The 18,633-nt window shown below is 38.8% G+C and overlaps 1 protein-coding gene across 1 annotated transcript in view; it reads left to right on the top strand.

Moving 5' to 3' along the window:
* The window catches only part of LOC144930392 (uncharacterized), a 243,295-nt gene that overhangs the window by 150,714 nt on the left and 73,948 nt on the right, over positions 1-18,633 (top strand). The window contains exon 3 of the mRNA XM_078851961.1: positions 14,600-14,713. Within this exon, the coding sequence (XP_078708087.1) occupies positions 14,600-14,713 (114 nt within the window). The remainder of the gene's footprint in view (positions 1-14,599; positions 14,714-18,633) is intronic.

The following is an 18,633-nucleotide window of genomic DNA, read 5'->3' as shown; positions in this document are numbered from 1 at the left end:
CTAGGTGTGAGAGGAGTTCAGTTTCAGTTTAATTAGTTCAAAGTTTATTCAAGTACATTTCATTTTTAAACCTTTCTCTGTATCCTGGGAACACATTGTTGGGCCTACTATTCCTAGGAAGTGTGAAGGTTCTTTTCTAGAGCTTTGATTATCACTGTGGTGTGTTAAAATTTACAAAATCATATATGAAATGAAAATAAAGAAAATAGATGCACTGACTTCATTTGTAACGCATATTGTACCAGAACATCCATCAAAAACTCTCATTGTTTTGAATACTGAATTTTAAAAAGAAAGCATTCATGAATGGAATGTTTTATTTCTGGGGTCCCAGAATGAGCTCCTGGAGCTCTTACTTAATATCAAGAGGAGACTGTTTTAGTTAGTACTGACTGAAAACTGACTAAAGACCTCTGGATTTGGATCTAGGGCTTCAGAATTCTTTAACAGTTCCTGTTTATCATATGCTACTTGTTTTAGGATTGTATACTGCCACCTATCACAACAGTATCTATGGATCTTCCACATAAAATCAGCAGCAATAGAGAAGTGGCTTCTGGAGCGGAAGGATGTCTCAGTGGTTAAGGCACTAACCTAGGAATTGGAAGACCTTGATTGAAGTCACTGCTCTGCCACAGACTTCCTGTGTGACCTGGGGAAAGACACTTAGTCTCTCTGGGCCTAGAATTATTCAAGATATTTATAAATGATCTGGAAAAAGGGGTAAACCGTGAGGTGGCAAAATTGGCAGATGATACAAAACTACTCAAGATAGTTAAGTTCAAAGCAGACTGTGAACTGTTACAAAGGGGTCTCACCAAACTGGGTGACTGGGCAACAAACTAGCAGATGAAATTCAATGTTGATCAATGCAAAGTAATGCACATTAGAAAACCATAATCCCAACTACACATATACTATATACATATAGTATATATACTATACATATACAATTAGCTGTTACCACTTAGGAAAGAGATCTTGAAGTCATTGTGGACAGTTCTCTGAAACCATCCAGTCAATTTGCAGCAGTCATGAAAAAAAAACTATCAGAATGTTGGAAATCATTAAGAAAGGGACAGATAAAACAGAAAATATCATATTACCTCTATATAAATCTATCGTACACCCACACCTTGAATACGGCATGCAGAGGTGGTCGCCCCATCTCAGAAAAGATATATTGGAATTAAAAAAATATTCAGAAAAGGGTAACAAAAATTATTAGGGGTCTGGAACAGCTTCCATTTAAGGAGAGATTAATAACACTGGGACTTTTCAGCTTGGAAGAGAGATGAGTAAGGGGGATATGATAGGTCTATAAAATCGTGACTGGTGTGGAGAAAGTAAATAAGGAAGTATTATTTACTCCTCCTAACAAGAATTAGGGGGGTCACCAAATTAAATGAATAGGCGACAGTTTTAAAACAAATAAAAGGAACTATTTCTTCACACAACACACAGTCAAAAATGTCAAAACATTTTTTTTTTACTTTCCTGTTTGTTTTAAATGTGAACAATTTGTTTAAACCAACGCACATTCAAAAAATGTTTATCAAATCTGCATTTTTCCCTGAAGAAAGTTTCAACTATTTAACTTTGCCCAGCAATATTGGTAGGTTAGTGGCTAAGTTGGCAATAGAACCTAGGTCTCCTGAGTCCCAGTCCAGTGCTCTAACCCATAGGTGACGTTGCCTCTCATTTTGCAGGGGTATTGTAAACATAAAAACATAAAGATAATAAGACAATCAGATACTTTGCCTATGCAACTATAGTAGCTAGATAATTAACTTCATGGAATCTCTGGTGCTTCTCCCTTTTCAGAGTAAACACTCTACTGGGGTAGGGTGTTTTGGTTTTGTTGTTTTTGTTATTGTTTGTTTTTTAGCTCTTACTGAATTGTTTTGTTAGTTAGCTTCTTTGCAGAGATTTAATGGGTTTCAGAAAAGTGTGTATATAATGCATTAAGGAATTTCTGGGTCAAAAAACGAGCTATTGTGACACTTAAGGAATAAATGTTTTATAAGAATCTGCCAATCTTCACATCTGACTCCACAAGATGAAGATGCATGTTCACTAACAGCTTTCCATGTGCACATTATATTGATATTGCAGCATTCATTATATAGGTCAGATTTTCAAATTTTGCAAGCAAAATCCAGATTTGTGTGAGCAAATCTGGTATCCGAATGCACATAGCTGGGATTTTTTGCAGAAAGTAGATGTACACAACTACTTCTGTGAATTTAACAATCTAACTGCGTATGTGTATAACTAGAGAGCTTTCATGAACTTTGAAAAAAGAGACAATAGTTTCAATAAAACAATTCTTATGTTTGCTATCATATAAACATGAGTATTTAAAATTAAAGTACTTTAAATTTATAATTTACAGACACTAGAAATTCATACTTTTTAGGTAACCAGCTTACATACATAATAGTGAAATTTTGGCTTTCCGTTTGCTTTTTGAAATGTACAAATTACAGGCATATAGTTAGGAGCTGTAATCATTCTGCTTTGCATAGGACACCTGGCTTTACCTGCTTTTAGAAGGAGTTGAAATGAATATTATCACTTTAAGCAGACAGATGGTTTGTGCTCAATTTTGAAAAATCAGCACCAAAAGCAAACCTGAAAAACATGTGCATGCATAAACAGGTTAAGTATGTGCCCAGAAATAATGCACATCAGAATTCAGCTTGAGCTCATTGTTTTAGTACTCTGTAAATAACTAGCTACTTGAAATTTAGTTTCTCTCATCACGCTCTAGTTTTTTTCTCTTACTTTTGTATTAGTTTTGATAAATACAAACTTATATAATTTTGTGTGATAAGTGAACATTTCCAAACTCTACAAATCCCTGAAAGAAAGCCTTCCTAGTCAACTTGCAACCATAAAAAGATCCGAAATGTGTAGCAGATTTTTCAGCATGCTTTGAAAGTTTACAGGGAATTTCCAGGGTGGACAGCACTTGAGAAAAAGCCCTGCTCCCTGCCCCTTGACATAAAAGGGATTGTCATCTTGTCATAAAAGGGATTGTGGTGACCGAATAGCTATCTTCCAGACACCCAGGACCCAATCCATAAACCACTTCCTAGATAAAATTATTGAACTTCGAAACAAACTGGGCTTTAACTTTTTTTTTTTTGGGTGGGGGGGAACAAAACATTTTCCCCTGCTCCTTCCCCGCTCAAACATAACTCCTGGTGATCATGATATGCAGAACTAGCCTGAGGTTTCTTGGAGTGGGAAGTCAAGTGGATTTTTTGGCAAATGCCTCAGCTTTGACTGATGAGACATAAATAGTGTGTCTCCACCTTCTGCTATTGAAGTGGAGCTGTGATATTGGTGCTGAGGACTGTCCATAGTTGCCAATCTTTAAGAACAGTTTTGAAGGGGCTCCTGAAAGCTGCTGGCATGGGAAAGAGGGCTGGGGGCTTCTGCTACAGTCTAGTCTCCTGACTGCATCTAGGAAGTTTGAAGGACTGAAGGAGAGGCTCCTAAAGACCTTTGAGACCAGGAGAGGAAGCCACTGAACAAAAGCATAATTAAGGAGTAAGAGATCAGTGAGATCAAGAAAGAAAAACTATTCCCTGTGAAGAGGGTAATGAGGAGAAGAGTAGTGACCAGGAGCTGGAGTTGAGTGTGAGAAAAAGGGATCAGGGCTGAAGATCATTTACTTGAAGCAATCTTTTTTCCACTCCCATTCTCCACTACCTCTTCAAAGATGACCCTTGGGGTCCCTAGTTCTACCTACCCTAATCTTGCTGAGCTCCAGAGTCTGGTATGTCTTTCCTGGTAGCACGCATGTGTATAATTTTAGGGCGGGTGGTGGGAAGGAGTATGTGAGGAACTATATTGTTTCTTCCCACTCACTCAACTTTATCTCTGCCTGAAGGGGAGAGAGCAATGAAGGAAGTACTGTTGGGAACAGAAGGGAGTTATTTACATTTGCTATCTCCTGCCAGAAAGGGTCACCCTTTGGGGTTGGCTCAACTCTCTCCTGCCTGAGTATAAGGTGGGGGGAGCCCAGGTCACTGGCCCCCTGACCGGGGTAGCTTGAGTTTCCCCTCTGCTCCCCATGAAGGAGGTTGAAGTATAGGGGAGGGACACAGGCTCAGAAGGGAGGTGGGAAGGGACACACAGCAGGAGGAGAGGTGGTGGTGCAGAGGACACTGGCTCACAGGAGCTGGGGGAAACAGACTGGAGAAGAGAGTTCAGGGTGTAGGGTTGCTGAGGAGTTTGGGAAGCAGAGATTCATGTGGAAAGGATGGAGAGACTCGGAGCATGTCAGGAAAATAAAGGAGAGGAGCCTGGGAGGAGTGTGACTGTTTGTGATGGGTGCTTTGGGGTAGAGAGCACAGTGAGGCCCTAGAGGAGAGTCGGGAAACATGGGGCTAAAAAGAAATGACAACATATTAGAGTGCTAGAGGAGTATTTTTAAATCTGTGTTTTAATGTGGAAACCTTCACTACATCCTGAATATTTGACTTTTAAAGTACTATCTTTTCAAACTCTTTGATTTTTGGCAGCATTACTCTTTTTGTAATTTAGTTACAAGGCCAGGCCTACACTAAAAATTCTTGCCAGTGTCGTAATGTTGCTTAAGGATGTGATTTAAAAATCCCACATACATCCGTATATCAGCAAACACCCTACTGTTGATGCAGTTATGCACTGGTATCACTCTTTTTTTCCCCAGTGAACTTGTATAACTTTGTGTAGATAAGGCCTTATGCACAGCTCCAAATTAAATGTTTACCAGAAGTCATTAAACCAATGGAAAGGAGGTGTGGACACTGTTATTTCATTTTATTTTATCTGACTATAAATTGATTAGAAAGTGACATCAGCCTGCCTTTTACCAGAACAAGTGTCCTGACAACCTTTTGCCCCAGTTTCATTATATCTGTTTAAATGCTGATTCAGGTTATGCCAGTGCAATTTTATATTATAGGAAAGCCCTGAGAAGGGCTCTTGTATTCAATATATGATTGCCCTTTTATTGCTTTAATTTTAACTCTTCTCGGCTGATGAATCGCAGTGCATTTCTTTTGGGTTTGATTGCTTTGTACATTCAAGTCTGTCCAAACCTTAAAAACTCAGTGCTTCAGCTAGCATAAACTGGCATGGCTCCATTGGTATCAATGGATCTATGCCAATTTACAGTATCTGAATATATGTCCCCACGTTTTTTAGCATATACAGAAACCAAAAAAATGAAAAAGGTGTAAAATATTTAAGTAAAATTCAAGTTGTCTGAATAAAAATTAATCTTTATGGCTTGAACAAAATTATTTTTTTTGCAAAGAATTCACTCCTTCCTAGTATTTTTTCATTGCAGTATAAAGTACACTTCCATAAATGCAAGACTTCACCTTCGTTAACTGAGTGGCTGTAGTATTGCAATGGCCTGTGCCAAAGATTCACTGCTGCCTGCCAGCTCAGGAACACTGCAAATATAGAAAATGCCAATGGAATGTACTTCTGTGTCTGGAGGAATTAGAAGCATGAGTGTATTTAATTCACCTTAAATTCACAGAAATATCAAAATTAAAGATGGAAAAGACCTGTTTAGGTCTTTGATTCCATTTTCCTGACAATGCAGGATTCTTTCCTCCCATGGAAACTTTCCTAAAGTTTTGTTGAGTCTAAATTTATATGGGGTTTCTATAAAATGATGGGATTTCTACCTCATCCCTTTGTAAATTATTTTAAAAGCATAATTAATCTGTGTTGAATCTCTTTTCCTTATATTCTATATATATTTTCTATTTAACCCCAGTCAGACACACTCTGTTTAAATACTGGCTTATTATGCCCCCAGCCTGACCTCCTTAACCTTCATTTAGGACATGCTTTTCATTTGTACTCATAAATCAAATGCTTCAGACTCTTGATCACTTTTGTTGCTGTTCTCTGAATTCTGAGTAATTCGTAAATATAATTTTGGTAATAAGTTGTTGTGGCCATGTTGGCCCCAGCTCAAAAGTTTGTGTCTCTCAACAACAGAAGTTTGTCCCATAAAAGCTATTCTATTACCTCACCCACCTTTTTGTTCTGTAATAAGTTGAACAGAACTCAGTGCATTAGTCCAGGTGTATTGGCAGAAGAATCATACACAAAGATGCTATTACCCCTTGGTATTACCCTTGGTCTGTGACAGGATGCCTCTGTGTATGCAGCCTAAATTTGCATTGGCCTGTTTCACTACTAAATTGTATGGCTTACTCCAGGATAACTTATTCTCCACTATTATCCTTAGTAATTGACTATTTGTGTTTGAATGATTTTCCCATAAATCCCTTAGCCTGCATACTGAATTTCCAACATGAATCTTATTTTATTTTGTACTTCTAACCCCTCTTTTATCACTGGTACCTTTTGGGGTAATAGAGAGGCCCTTTCACTCCCTCCACAGTTTTCTGGAGGGAACAGGCTGCCTCCTTCCCCATCTTTTCTCTTTGTAAGGGCTGGCAAAGAGCCTTAGTAGTCTCACCAATCCAAAGAGTGGGCCTTTTGCAGGAGGTGGACTGGCCATGCCACATGAAGCAACCATGTGACTACAGAAACACTCCTCTTGTTCCCATTGTGCTGGGTCTTCCAGTGGTATGGGGCACAAATGCTCCAGAGTACATCTGTGCTGTTAAGGAACCCTCAGTCCTAGCTCAGGAGGGTCCCATCCCAAAAGAAGGGTTTTCTATAAAGCAAAGTATGATTTCCATGAGGCTAAGTTTCCTATTAGCCTGGTACACTAAGGGGAATTTCTTCCCCATTTTTCATAGGAACAGTGCTGCAGAGTTGTGAGGAATTTCTCAGAAAGGGGTAAGCTACTAGTGCCCTTGTTCTGCCCATTATTGTTAAGCATGAGGATTGTTCAGCATAGGAGGCAGAAATGCTGGTGACTTCGATCTTTCTGGGCCCCTTTCTGACAAGGGCCTATGAAGTGAACTGACGTGGCAGAGGATATTCTCTCACCCCTACCCTACCCTACCTACAGAAGAATGCCCTTTGCTCCCTGGGATCAGGAAATTCTTCCCTTCCCCGCAACCACACACAGCAAGAGAAAGTGGAGACCTGTGGGTAAGCTCGAAGTTGCTGTGAGCAGCAGATAAGAATTCACAAAATTCCAGGTTGTAACACTGTGAATGGAAAAAATTGAGTTCTGTTCTGAATTTCAAATGCACTGTGTTGAAGTGAGTTACCCCATCTGTAATTTACTGGAAAACAGCAATATGAAAAAAAATAGAACAATAGCCAAGAGAAATTATATATATATATATATATATATATATATATATATATATATATATATATATATAAAACATAATATAACACACACTTGAAAGAGGAGGTGCACTGAAACCAAATTATTGTATCTCCCTTCTTTCCCCCTTTCCTAAGTGGGGATTTTCTAAACAGCTCATGAGGAGTCAGCATATTCCATAAAACAGAAGGCTAGGAGGCTTTCCTACCAGTCTTTAACAATCTAACCTTTTGAACATTCCTTCAACAACCTGAAGCAGATGAGATTTATCTAGATAACAGTTCAACCAGATTCTTTGGAGCAGTTCTGCAAAGCAATCAGACACAGATAACAAAACCTTAACATATTTGCCACTTAGGAAGCCAGTGTAAATTGTCTTGGTGAAAATGATCTCATACTTCCATTGAGACGAAGTCTGATCTCTGAATTTTTCAATATCTGTAACGTCAAGATGATGTTTTGGAACAATTTCTAAGACCAAATTTTTGCACTTCAGCACTGTGATAGCAGATGCCTGGGACAAATTGATTGTGGAACTAGACATCAAAACTAGGAAGATGTGATCGTTCCTGTAAAAGATAAATAGCTAACTGCTCTGCTAATATGGTATGCTCTTCAAAACACCCAGTTTTCAATAAATTACAGAAGGAATTCTACACTAATTAGAGAGCAACTACATGTTTGATAATTCTTATGTGTTTAGAATCATTTAATAGTAAAGGGTTAACAGTAATTTACCCTGCCGTTCAGAATTTCATTTTCATAGTGTTTAATTTCTCAACCACGACATTCTGTAAATGCTGATTCTTTTTTTTTTTTTCCTTCAGGAGACAAAAGACTGGTTTAACCTATCACTGCAATAAGAAACTAGACTGTTCAAATAAAACAGATATTCTTCTTAATTTTTTCTATTATGTTTTTCACTCCAAAGCTGAAGACTACAGAATTCCTCTATCATACTATGAAGTTGATTGTGTTTTCAACCTCGTTCAGTACTTAATTTTAATTTTCTTTTAATGCAAAATATTAAGACACATATAATGTGTAAAATGTAAAACACAGGTGTTTGAGCCTCCAATCCATTGCACATATACTCCCATTGACTTAGTAAAGGTTTTGTATGCACAACTACAACACTGATCCCAAACCAATCATGATGGGGCAGAATGAAGTAGGAAATAATCATTAAATATGAAATTTTGCATTATGAGATACTGTACTGCTTTTATATGAAAGGACATCACTGTCAAATTTATTACTTTGTAAGATTAAGAACTCTCAAAATGTGTCTGTGAATATGAAACAGAAATAGAAGGAAACAGATTTAATCCTCTACTAGCAAACTTCACTTTTTTATGGCACAGAATTATCAGCTTGTACAAATCAAAATGGGCCCAATTGTCCCATTTTCTTTAATAAATAAATTAAGGAGAACAAGAGTAACTAATCTAACCTTGAAGGTAAAAGTGATAGTGGGAGAATGCTAGCTCTGTGTAATCACTCCTCATACCCAGAAATGTGTTCAGTCTCTTCTTCTGTTGCTGTTATAGGTCAAGGCTCTGCACAGTTAAGAGCCGGAAGCAGAGTGTGAAGTCCTAAAGCAGTTACACTCCATGACATACTGCCCTCCAGAGGCACACAGAAGTTCTCAAACTCTATTACAGTGACCACTAGCGGTTCACAGGTTTCAGAGTAGCAGCTGTGTTAGTCTGTATCTGTAAAAAGAAAGGGATTACTTGTGGCACCGTAGAGACTAACCAATTTATTTGAGCATAAGCTTTCGTGCGCTACAGCTCACTTTGTCGGATGCATAAAGTGGAAAATACAGTCAGGAGATTTATATACACACACACCATGAAAAAATGGTTGTTTTTCATACACATTGTAAGGAGAGTGATCACTTAAGATGAGCTATTACCAGCAGGATCACAAATGTTTTGCAAATGCACCCACTGTTAGTGTCATCTACCTCATGCTCATTAACTTGACCTTCATTTTAACTCAGGAAGTATTGTTTAATGTCTGCAGGTTGTTTCATACATGCAAGGATGTGTTTGGTCATCCTAGTAGATTTTGGAATGCATATTTCATTTGGCAGTATTTACAAAACACAGGTATCATTTTGTCTGAATGACTGTGTGGGAACTCTTCCATATGTTAGAAGATGATCATTTACACCAGTTTGAAAATAATAAGAGCACCTCTATGCTAAGTGTGGTTGGTTCCTCTGTGAATATCAATGTCAGGACTCGGAGGCAGGATCCATTTCAGCCCCACAAGACTGTCTTCTGAGTCCCTGTAGGCACTGGCATCTTCCTATCTGCCCCAATGACTCTAGACAAGCAGTCAGGAAGCAGATTATTGTTCCCTTTTATGAAAAAGGGTGTGAACATCCTAGTCTCCTGAGAAGAGTTGATATCTCTGGGATGAGTGGGAGGCTCACCATGGCCAATCAGGAGGACAACACCTTCAGGGTTGAGGCTGGTTCTCCTCTCCTGCTCACGTTGTCTCCTTAGCAAACTCTATTTCTAGGTGGACTGAAGTCACCTGGGGCAGGCAGACAGTAATCCACAAGAAACGGGCCCTGTTGTCCTCACTTGTGTTCTCTAGTACAGATGAAAGTGCCCTGTACTGATTTGGGGCTCTAATAATATTACTCAGGGGCAGATAGCTCCAGGTATGGTATATACAAGAATTGGGATAGCCTAATACTATGACTTTTTATTTGTTTTTTTTTTGTTTTTGTTTTTTTAATCAAGTAGCTTCTTTTTAAATACTTATTTGTTATTAGAAAGCATTTTGAAGGACTGAAGTGCAGCAGTGATATCATTTTAAACATCACTCTAAAATTCATTCACCATTCATACTGAGAGAAAATATTTAACATACATTTCTTTTTCAATTTCTCCCAAAATTTCCAATTTTTCCATAACAGGAAAAAAAATGGGAGGGAGGGATTTTTTCTAAACACTTCCTGTTTTTTTTTTCCAGACCTTCACATCTCTAGGCAAGCCAATGGATGTGCTATTAGAAATTTATTTCTGAGAGAAAAGTGGTGTTGTGCATTTGGGCAGCCAAAGGCAAAATAATTTGTACAAGAACCCAAAGTGCAACATGAAAAAGCATTGCCTCTTTGTATTACTGTAGATCTTTGTAGATCTTCTTTGTAGATTTCTTGGATCTGTTTGCTTGGAATGCTCACACCCTGCCTCTTTTGCATCTCTCTAAACCTATGTGAGGAAGAGTAAAAGGAAACTCTGTTACCTGAGCCCTATTTTTTCCCTTCCATGAGTATTTCTACAACAGATATCAGTGTCAATCTAATTCTGCAACATGAAAATCTCAGTACGTCATTGCCAATCATCTCAGTCCTGAACTATGTCCAAGTGGGTCAAATGAAAGCAACCAAGTTCATTGATGGGGACACAGTGGCAAAATGAGGACTGATGTATGCCTGGAATTAAGCAGAAGGCTGCCAGTTTTGTTAAACTTTAACACAAGGGAGGGACATTACCCTCTCCTCCATACATGCATTCACTCATGCACTCTCTCTCTCTCTCTCCAGCTCTCTTCCGCTCTCCTCCTCCTCCTCCTATACCAGGCATTTAATTGGTTCCAGTGCAGGTGTTACAGGGCTCCTTGTCATAGAACCGATAACGTGGGGGAGGCTCTCCTGAGCCTTCCCCTGCAGGACTCAGCTGTGTGTCCTAGCACTGTACTGCTGCCCCTCATCCCCACCAGGGGATCAGAGGGTGCAGCAGGGAGGGTACCTCGGCCTGTGAGAGACATAAGGTCAGACCTCGGCCCATGAAGGTCACAAGGTCTCACCCTATCATATGAATCCAAGGCCAACCAATATCCTAGGTCTTTTACCTCTAGGAACTGTTCATTTTATTCCCTTAACTGCCCTGGACACTGGCTGCAATTTGTGATGAATAAACTCCAGCCCAGTAACTCAGTTAGGTACTAAGTGTGTTCCTACTTTAACTCACTGTGGCTTGCAGGTGCTGCAAGGAAGGCAAACAATTCTCTGGTCCTCTGTCAATTGGCCTATGGGAGAAAAAAAATCCTTCCTGCCCTCCAAAACAGGTGATCAGCTAAACTCTCAGCATCTGTCAGGCCAGGTTCCCATTCATAGTTTGGGTGAGTATGGTGTGCTGCTAGAATGGGAGCCAAAAGGTGCTTCACATGGCCCCTACCCTGGGCTAACTCTTGGGAGCTAGGGAATGCTAGCTGATCAACACTCCTCTTCCCATATGGCCAACGAGTGCCAGAGACTCCCAGTGCAGAGCTTCCTATTATCCCTTGGTGAACATCTCCCTCCCTTGCCACTGGAACTGTCCCATCTCACTGCCTGTCACATCAATTTCCCCCACCCATTGATTTGGGTGGGTGGCATTATTTAAAACTGTGTTTTTGTTGATACCCTATCTTTACGGAGGCTTCCTTCTGGCTCCATCTTGGAATAAATGTAATCCTTTATTGTATCACTTGTTTGGGGCTCTTTCACCTCCCTGTGTTTACATATAGAGCTTCCGAACCAGTGTAACACCGACAGATCCTGGTCGTCGGCAGGTGGGGTCAAACCTGGGATCTCTGAAGCTTAGTCCATGAGCCTCTACTGCATGAGCTAAAAGCCAACTGGCTGTTAGCTAAGGCTCTAGAGCAGAGTCAATAATCTCTAAGTGGTCTTGGTGCCACTAGAGGGGACAGAACACCACACTCTGGAGATGTGTGGGTTACACCAGCATAACAATAATCATAATAAACCAAAGAAGAACACAAAAATCCCTGACAGATTTTATTTCAAAATATTGACCTGTCACCCAGGTGATTCACTTTTAATTCAGAAAAATGTCTTTTGGTAAGGAATATGCTATTTTATCACTAAAATTTATTCTCTGCATGAAAATGATGACATATCCCCTATAGGACATATATTGATATTTATTTTTTTTATTATCTTGTTGAGGGAAAACCAATCTAACACTTCATTCCAGACCAAATTTGCTGGTTTTCCACAAATATGCTCCAGAGCATTGTTTCATTATGATACCAAAGGGTTTTGAGCGTTTAGTGTGACTGATAAAAAGGATTTGACAGGTGCAAAATCAAAAATGTGGCAAAAATTCAAAGGGAAAATAGGAAAGGTTTTGCCTTTTAAACCACCAGGAAAAATGTTATTTGGTTTGATTTACATCTGTTTTGTTTTAAATTGTTTTACAAGTGAAGCACAATTTGGGCTTGCCTTGCTCACATAAATAGGTGACTTCTGAGAGGCTTAGTGAACTGTTATGGAATAAAATGCAAATAAAATATTATTGCAAAGTTTAAATATTTCATGACATTTGGTGATCCTGAAAACATAAATACAAAAAAGTGATTTTCTCCTTAAATAATTAATCAAATGACTGTTGAAAGGGATTGAACAGGAAAATACAACCAAATATAAGCTTCACATGGGATCACTTCTATTTTATAAATAGACAGTCTTGTTTTTCATTGTTTTATTAACAAAGAAGACATGGAATATTATGTTACTTTTTTAATAAAAAAGGAAAGCTCACTTATAATCTCTAGGGTTATCTCAATGATATCTTAAAACTCAGCTGATATATTCACTTATTTTTTTTATGGCTCTTGTGGTACACACAAATATTACCAATCCACTCCCTTGGCATTATATAATGCTTTAAAATAAGAACTAAATCGAAAAGGAGTTCTGGTTAAATTGTATTTTGTGGTGGCTCTGCCACAGAATGACAGTAGTTGTGCGAATGTCAGTGGCTACACTGATGCAATTTTTTTTTAATAGAGACTATTGTACCACCTTGAATTCCTACCTACTATAGCAACATTAAAAAATCCAAACCAGACGTGCCACTGGTGCACATCAGCTGTACCAGTTTACACATGCTGAGGGTCTGGATCACTATATTTTAGATGTTGTTAAAGTCAGACCCAGTTTGAAGATGGATTCCACTATCTTTTGATTTCCCCAGTTGAAATATCCAGATGATGGAACTAATATAATTTTATGGTAGCTATATTTATAAATCTACCTACACAAAAATATTATAAAATATTCTAATAATATAAATATTAATAATATAATCTGCACACTTAAAAATTAAGTTACATGCATGCAATACTTTGAATCTAATTCTTCCAAGACTCAGAGCCAGATTGTAGTATGTTCCAAAGGCAGCCAACAATGGGGAGTTCTTGACATACATCTAGCAAAGTGACAGAATAACAAGCAAACAAAAAAAGGGGGCGGGAAATTTCTATCGTCGGTAAAACTAGTGCAACTGACTTGAAAACACTGATGTTGCTGTGGTGGAACTGGGAGGTTTGAGCATCAGCTTCCTTTGTTGGTTGGAGTCAGCAGTAGGAGCTTGTTGCATCAACTGGAATACAAATAAAATATGATGCACTAAGAGTCTGGTTCTCTGAGGTGTTGTGTGCTTCGTTTTTGCTTTTGGTGGGAACTGAGGGAACTATGTACCTTATGGGATTGGATCCTGTGTTACTTCTTCTCAGGTTCATACAGCACCTGCTGTTTAATGCATATCTTCTGACTTGCCTTCCATTCTTCCGGCTCATCCAAGTTGCAATATTTGTGGTTTCCATGTTGTCACTCTAAAATAATTCAGGTGCAAACTTCATATGTTTCCAGAAATAATAATAATAAAATCTTGAAATATGTACAGTACTAAAATATTTCACTCTCCTGGATTACTGAATACATAAATAATAATATGTACTATTAGATTTGTATAACAATGTTCATTTGACTAAGTCTGAAAGCTTTTCAGATATTAATTATTTAACTAATATTGCTTTAAATAGAGAAGCATTATGATATTTTACAGCTGTGTAAATGGAGGAGTAGATTCAAAACAATCTACTATGTTGTGGTTCCTCAGTTTTTACATGTGCAGCTTAAGACACCTGTTGACTCCTTTCTGAGGTGTTGAGCTCCTTCGCTTATGATTGAAGTCCCTGGGAAATCTAGAGGTTCAGCACCTCTGAAATGAGTTCAGACATGTTTTATGATGGGTGCCCATAAATTGAAAGCACCCAAAAATCAGTGAACATTTGTTTTGTTTTTAAAATATTGTCCAAGAAGCTTGTCAAATGTAATACCATGTTTCAGTGGGAGAGCCAGAATTGAACACAAGCGTTCTGGCCTCAAGTCTCCTCCTGCAATGGGGATTTGCAACTGAATGTTTCTTCATTTTAATTAGGCAAACACATTTGAAATAAAAACTTTATGTAAGAATACATGAGAACTGAGAAAATCAAAACCTTCCATTCTTCACGCAGGTTTTTCAGGCCAATACTGTGACATAGACGTGAATGAATGTGATTCGGGGCCCTGCTTGAATGGTGCTGTCTGTCAGAATAATGTCAATGGATATGATTGCTTTTGCCCTGAAGGTAAGTTGTTCAAAATAATGTATTTTTATTATAAGTGACAATTTTCAAAAATTGCCTGAGGATTGAGGTGTCTTCCTGATAGTTTTCAAAGCATTTGGTAGAATTTTTTCCCTGTCAAGATATGTTATTCATTTCTGAAGTCTCATTTGCATCTATGTCCATCAAAGCAAACTACAAATCAAATATTCACACAAAAGATACAAATAGTATATTTGTAAGTGTTATGTCTCATGTTATAACCATGATTTTAACAATGATAGAATGACGGTAATGAAAACAAACGGACAGCATGCGAACTTTACAGAAAGCTCGATCAACAAGTTTATCATGAAAATATCTGGTACAGCTAAACAACCGTGCACTTTAAACCTGAGTATCATACACAATTATAATAGAAATAATACTTCTTTTTGGAATGGAGCCACAGTGCCAAGTGTTTAAGCTCTCTCGTTCTTTCAGAAAAAGGTGTTCTATTTTTTTCTTTTCTTTTTTTTTATTTTTGGTCTATTTCTATATAAACACAACATTGTTCAGTGTTAACTACTATATGTGAACAAAAGTGTGATTGCAAGGAAGGTTCACAGAACTGAATTTCAGTATTTTTTTCAATGAATTTGGAGAGTCTTTTTAATATACTTTTATGAGTGGTTTCCTTTTGGAATATTCTAGGATTTTTTTTCTTTTTTGGGGGGGAGGGGGGCTAAGGAGGAGGAGGCTAAGTGTTATAGTTTGGAAAGATAAAGTTGTCTGGTTTATTTATAACTGGGACATCTATCACAGCTTACTTTTTGTCTCTAAAAAAATGATATGTTCAAAGTATGAGCTGAAGCTTCCTGTTCATTACATTTCTGGTAAATTGTAAAGACGTATACCAGTACAAGCATTATAATGTGAATGCAAAAATGTAACCCTTCTTCCCGTCAGAGTTGGCAGCAACAAGGTCCGGGTTCAATATCTAGGAGATCCATTCCAATAACACAATGCAAACCGGATCGAGCCCCCACCCAGTGACCTGGGACAAATATATACCACCCCCGCTGGGCGCCTCCAAGAGGCAATAATACTTCCCCTCTCGCAAGCACCTAGTCTGAGTGTAGCAAAAAGCCTTTTAATAACAGAGAGAAACAATGTGGCATTATGTTGGGGAAACACCACCAACAGGATTCATAACACAACCCATGAGCAAAAACAACCCCACCCCAGGCAAATTGGGGCATGCCCCTTTCCCTTTGGTTCTTGAGCCCAGCAACACCAAATCACCCAAAGTCCCAAAAGTCCAAAGTCCCAAAAGTCTCTGTCCCTGGTCAGGACAGCCCCAGAGTTCAAAAGTTTATCTGCAGAGTTTTACCTCCCAACCTGGGTGGAGATGGGGGCGGGGGTAAAAGGCACCTTACATGATCTGAAGCTGACCGCCCCACAGCTCCATAGGCCTTCGCTCCGCTCCACTCCACCAGCCGCCCCACGAACTGCTTTGCTCCGCTCCGTGGCCCACAAGCAGCTCCCGCCGTCCCACGAACTGCTCCACCAGCCTGTCCACCAGGCACTCCAGCCGTCCCGCAAACTGCTCCACAATATATCTTCAGGCTCCCCCACTACTTAACACAACACTCAGTGATTTCAGCTCTTAGTCAGTTCAGCTCTTTGGTGAATTCAGCTTGTAGTAGGGGAGCTTCAGTGCTGGTGCACCATTAGCCCAAAGTGAGCTCAGCAGCCTGTAACTAGACTCCTAATGAAATCAAAATTAGCTCTGATATTCCACAGGGGAGAGAGGAGGAAGTGCAATTAGCACATAAGGCCCTCACCAAGGGGCCCATGCCACCAAGTATTAATACTACCCTCCTCCATCCCCCTCCCACGACGTTCTTGTTAAACCTGGATTTGTGCTGGAAATGGCCCACTTTGATTATCATACGCATTGTAAGGAGAGTGATCACTTTAGATAAGCTATTACCAGCAGGAGAGTGGGGTGGGAGGAGAGAAAACTTTTTGTAGTGGTAAACACCCATTTTTTCATGCTTTGTGTGTATAAAAGGATCTTCTACACTTTCCACAGTATGCATCCAATGAAGTGAGCTGTAGCTCACGAAAGCTTATGCTCAAATAAATTGGTTAGTCTCTAAGGTGCCACAAGTACTCCTTTTCTTTTTGAAAAACATAATTAAAATGAAATTGTTGCAAATAATTTTAGTAAAATGTCACCTCTACAATTAGTTAGTTTTAAATTTAAAGCCAATATGGGTACTGGATATCAGTTGAAAATCAAGGTTAGATGAGATCATTTCACTATTTATTCTGCTTGACTAGTTTAGATTATTTGAGTTAGGAAAATAAATCTTGGCATTCATACTGATCATGCTGTAGTTTACTTGTTACCTGTGATACATGGGTCTGATTAAACTCTGATTGTGAATGAGAACAGTTACCGTATACATTATTAATGAACTCAGAGTAATTGTCAAGCTTTGTGACTTAGGGATCAGTGGAAATTGGTTCCATGGTCAGTTTGAGAAATTATGAGACTATGCCATGCACTGAAGGTGCTGATAGCTTAGCATTTGTCATGGTCTTCTTGCAGCCATGGCCTGTGACAGCACTAATGATAGTCATTTTGTAGCGTGACTATGCATTAGAATACATTTACAAGAATATAAAATGTCAAATATTGGAGTGGAGATTCTTCAGCAGATTTTATGTTAAGAAATCGCTGATACTCCTAGTAGTTAGAATTTTCTAAATGTTAGTTGCTCATAGTCTCCATTCTGTAGATATTAATGGATGGCTAAGGTAACCATGAATGATGTGGGTAGCTGTATTCAGCTCCAAATAAATGAAATATGTGTGCTGACTTCTGCATTATACTTCTGCAAAATATTCCACTGTAATAAATACCAGAACCAGGACTGAGGTTCATAAAATATTTGCCTTTGCTCCCCAGGAGATTCCCGATAGCAAGGAAGTGCGAGAGATGATCTTTTTATTTGTGTTCCAGACTGTTAAACTGCAGTCCAGGTTGACTCTTTAAAAAAAAAAAAGTGGCAAATGGCTGGAAAGAAAGTGGACCAATTTTCAACACATACTGTAAGGGCCAGGTCACCTGGCCAGACTAGCCAGGCGACCATTCAAATGGACGGTTGTTGTTCCCATTTTAGACTCACTAAATATAAGTCTCTATTGATGTGGTAAGAGCATTAATGTCCTTGCTGAGTGATTATTAATGATGAGGTAGAATGTAAAGAAATTTAGAAGTGATGAAATGGATAAAACAGAATCTGTTTGGGTCAAAATCACTTTGGGGAAGAAAGCTACTACATATTCCCTTGGGATAATGCTTGTGGTATGATACAGACCCCCCCAGAATCCAATTTGGATATGGATAGAGACCTCTTTGATGTTTTTAATAAAATACATGCTACTGGGAATTGTGTGATTATGGGAGACATTAACTTCCCAGATACAGATTGAAGGAAAAGTGCTACTAATAGTAGCAGGGCCCAGATTTTCCTGGAGGTGATAGCTGACAGATTTATTCACCAAATAGTTGCTGAACTGACAAGAGGTTCATTTTAGATTTAGTATTGTAGTGAGGATCTCATGGAAAAATTGGTCAGTGAGGACAATCCTCAAGTGATCATGAGCTAATTCAGTTTAAACTAAATGGAAGTATAAACAAAAAATAGATTTGCAATTAGAGTCCTGGATGTCAAAAGTGCAAACTTTAAAAAAAAAATAAGGAAATTAGTTAGGGAAGTGGACTGGACTGAAGAAATCAAGGATCTGAATGTGGAGGAGGCTTGGAATTAGTTTTTGCAACTTTGACTTAAACTATATGAAGCCTGTATCCCAAGCACGGGCTGGGGGGTGCGGTGGGGGGGATGGAATTGTAGGGAAGGATTGCAGACCAAGCTGGAAAGCTGAATGAG

Source organism: Lepidochelys kempii, chromosome 3 (genome assembly GCF_965140285.1).
Source record: "Lepidochelys kempii isolate rLepKem1 chromosome 3, rLepKem1.hap1, whole genome shotgun sequence".
Classification (NCBI taxonomy): domain Eukaryota; kingdom Metazoa; phylum Chordata; order Testudines; family Cheloniidae; genus Lepidochelys; species Lepidochelys kempii.
Note: the sequence above shows the minus strand (reverse complement) of the source record. Positions and strands in the feature narration are given on the sequence as shown.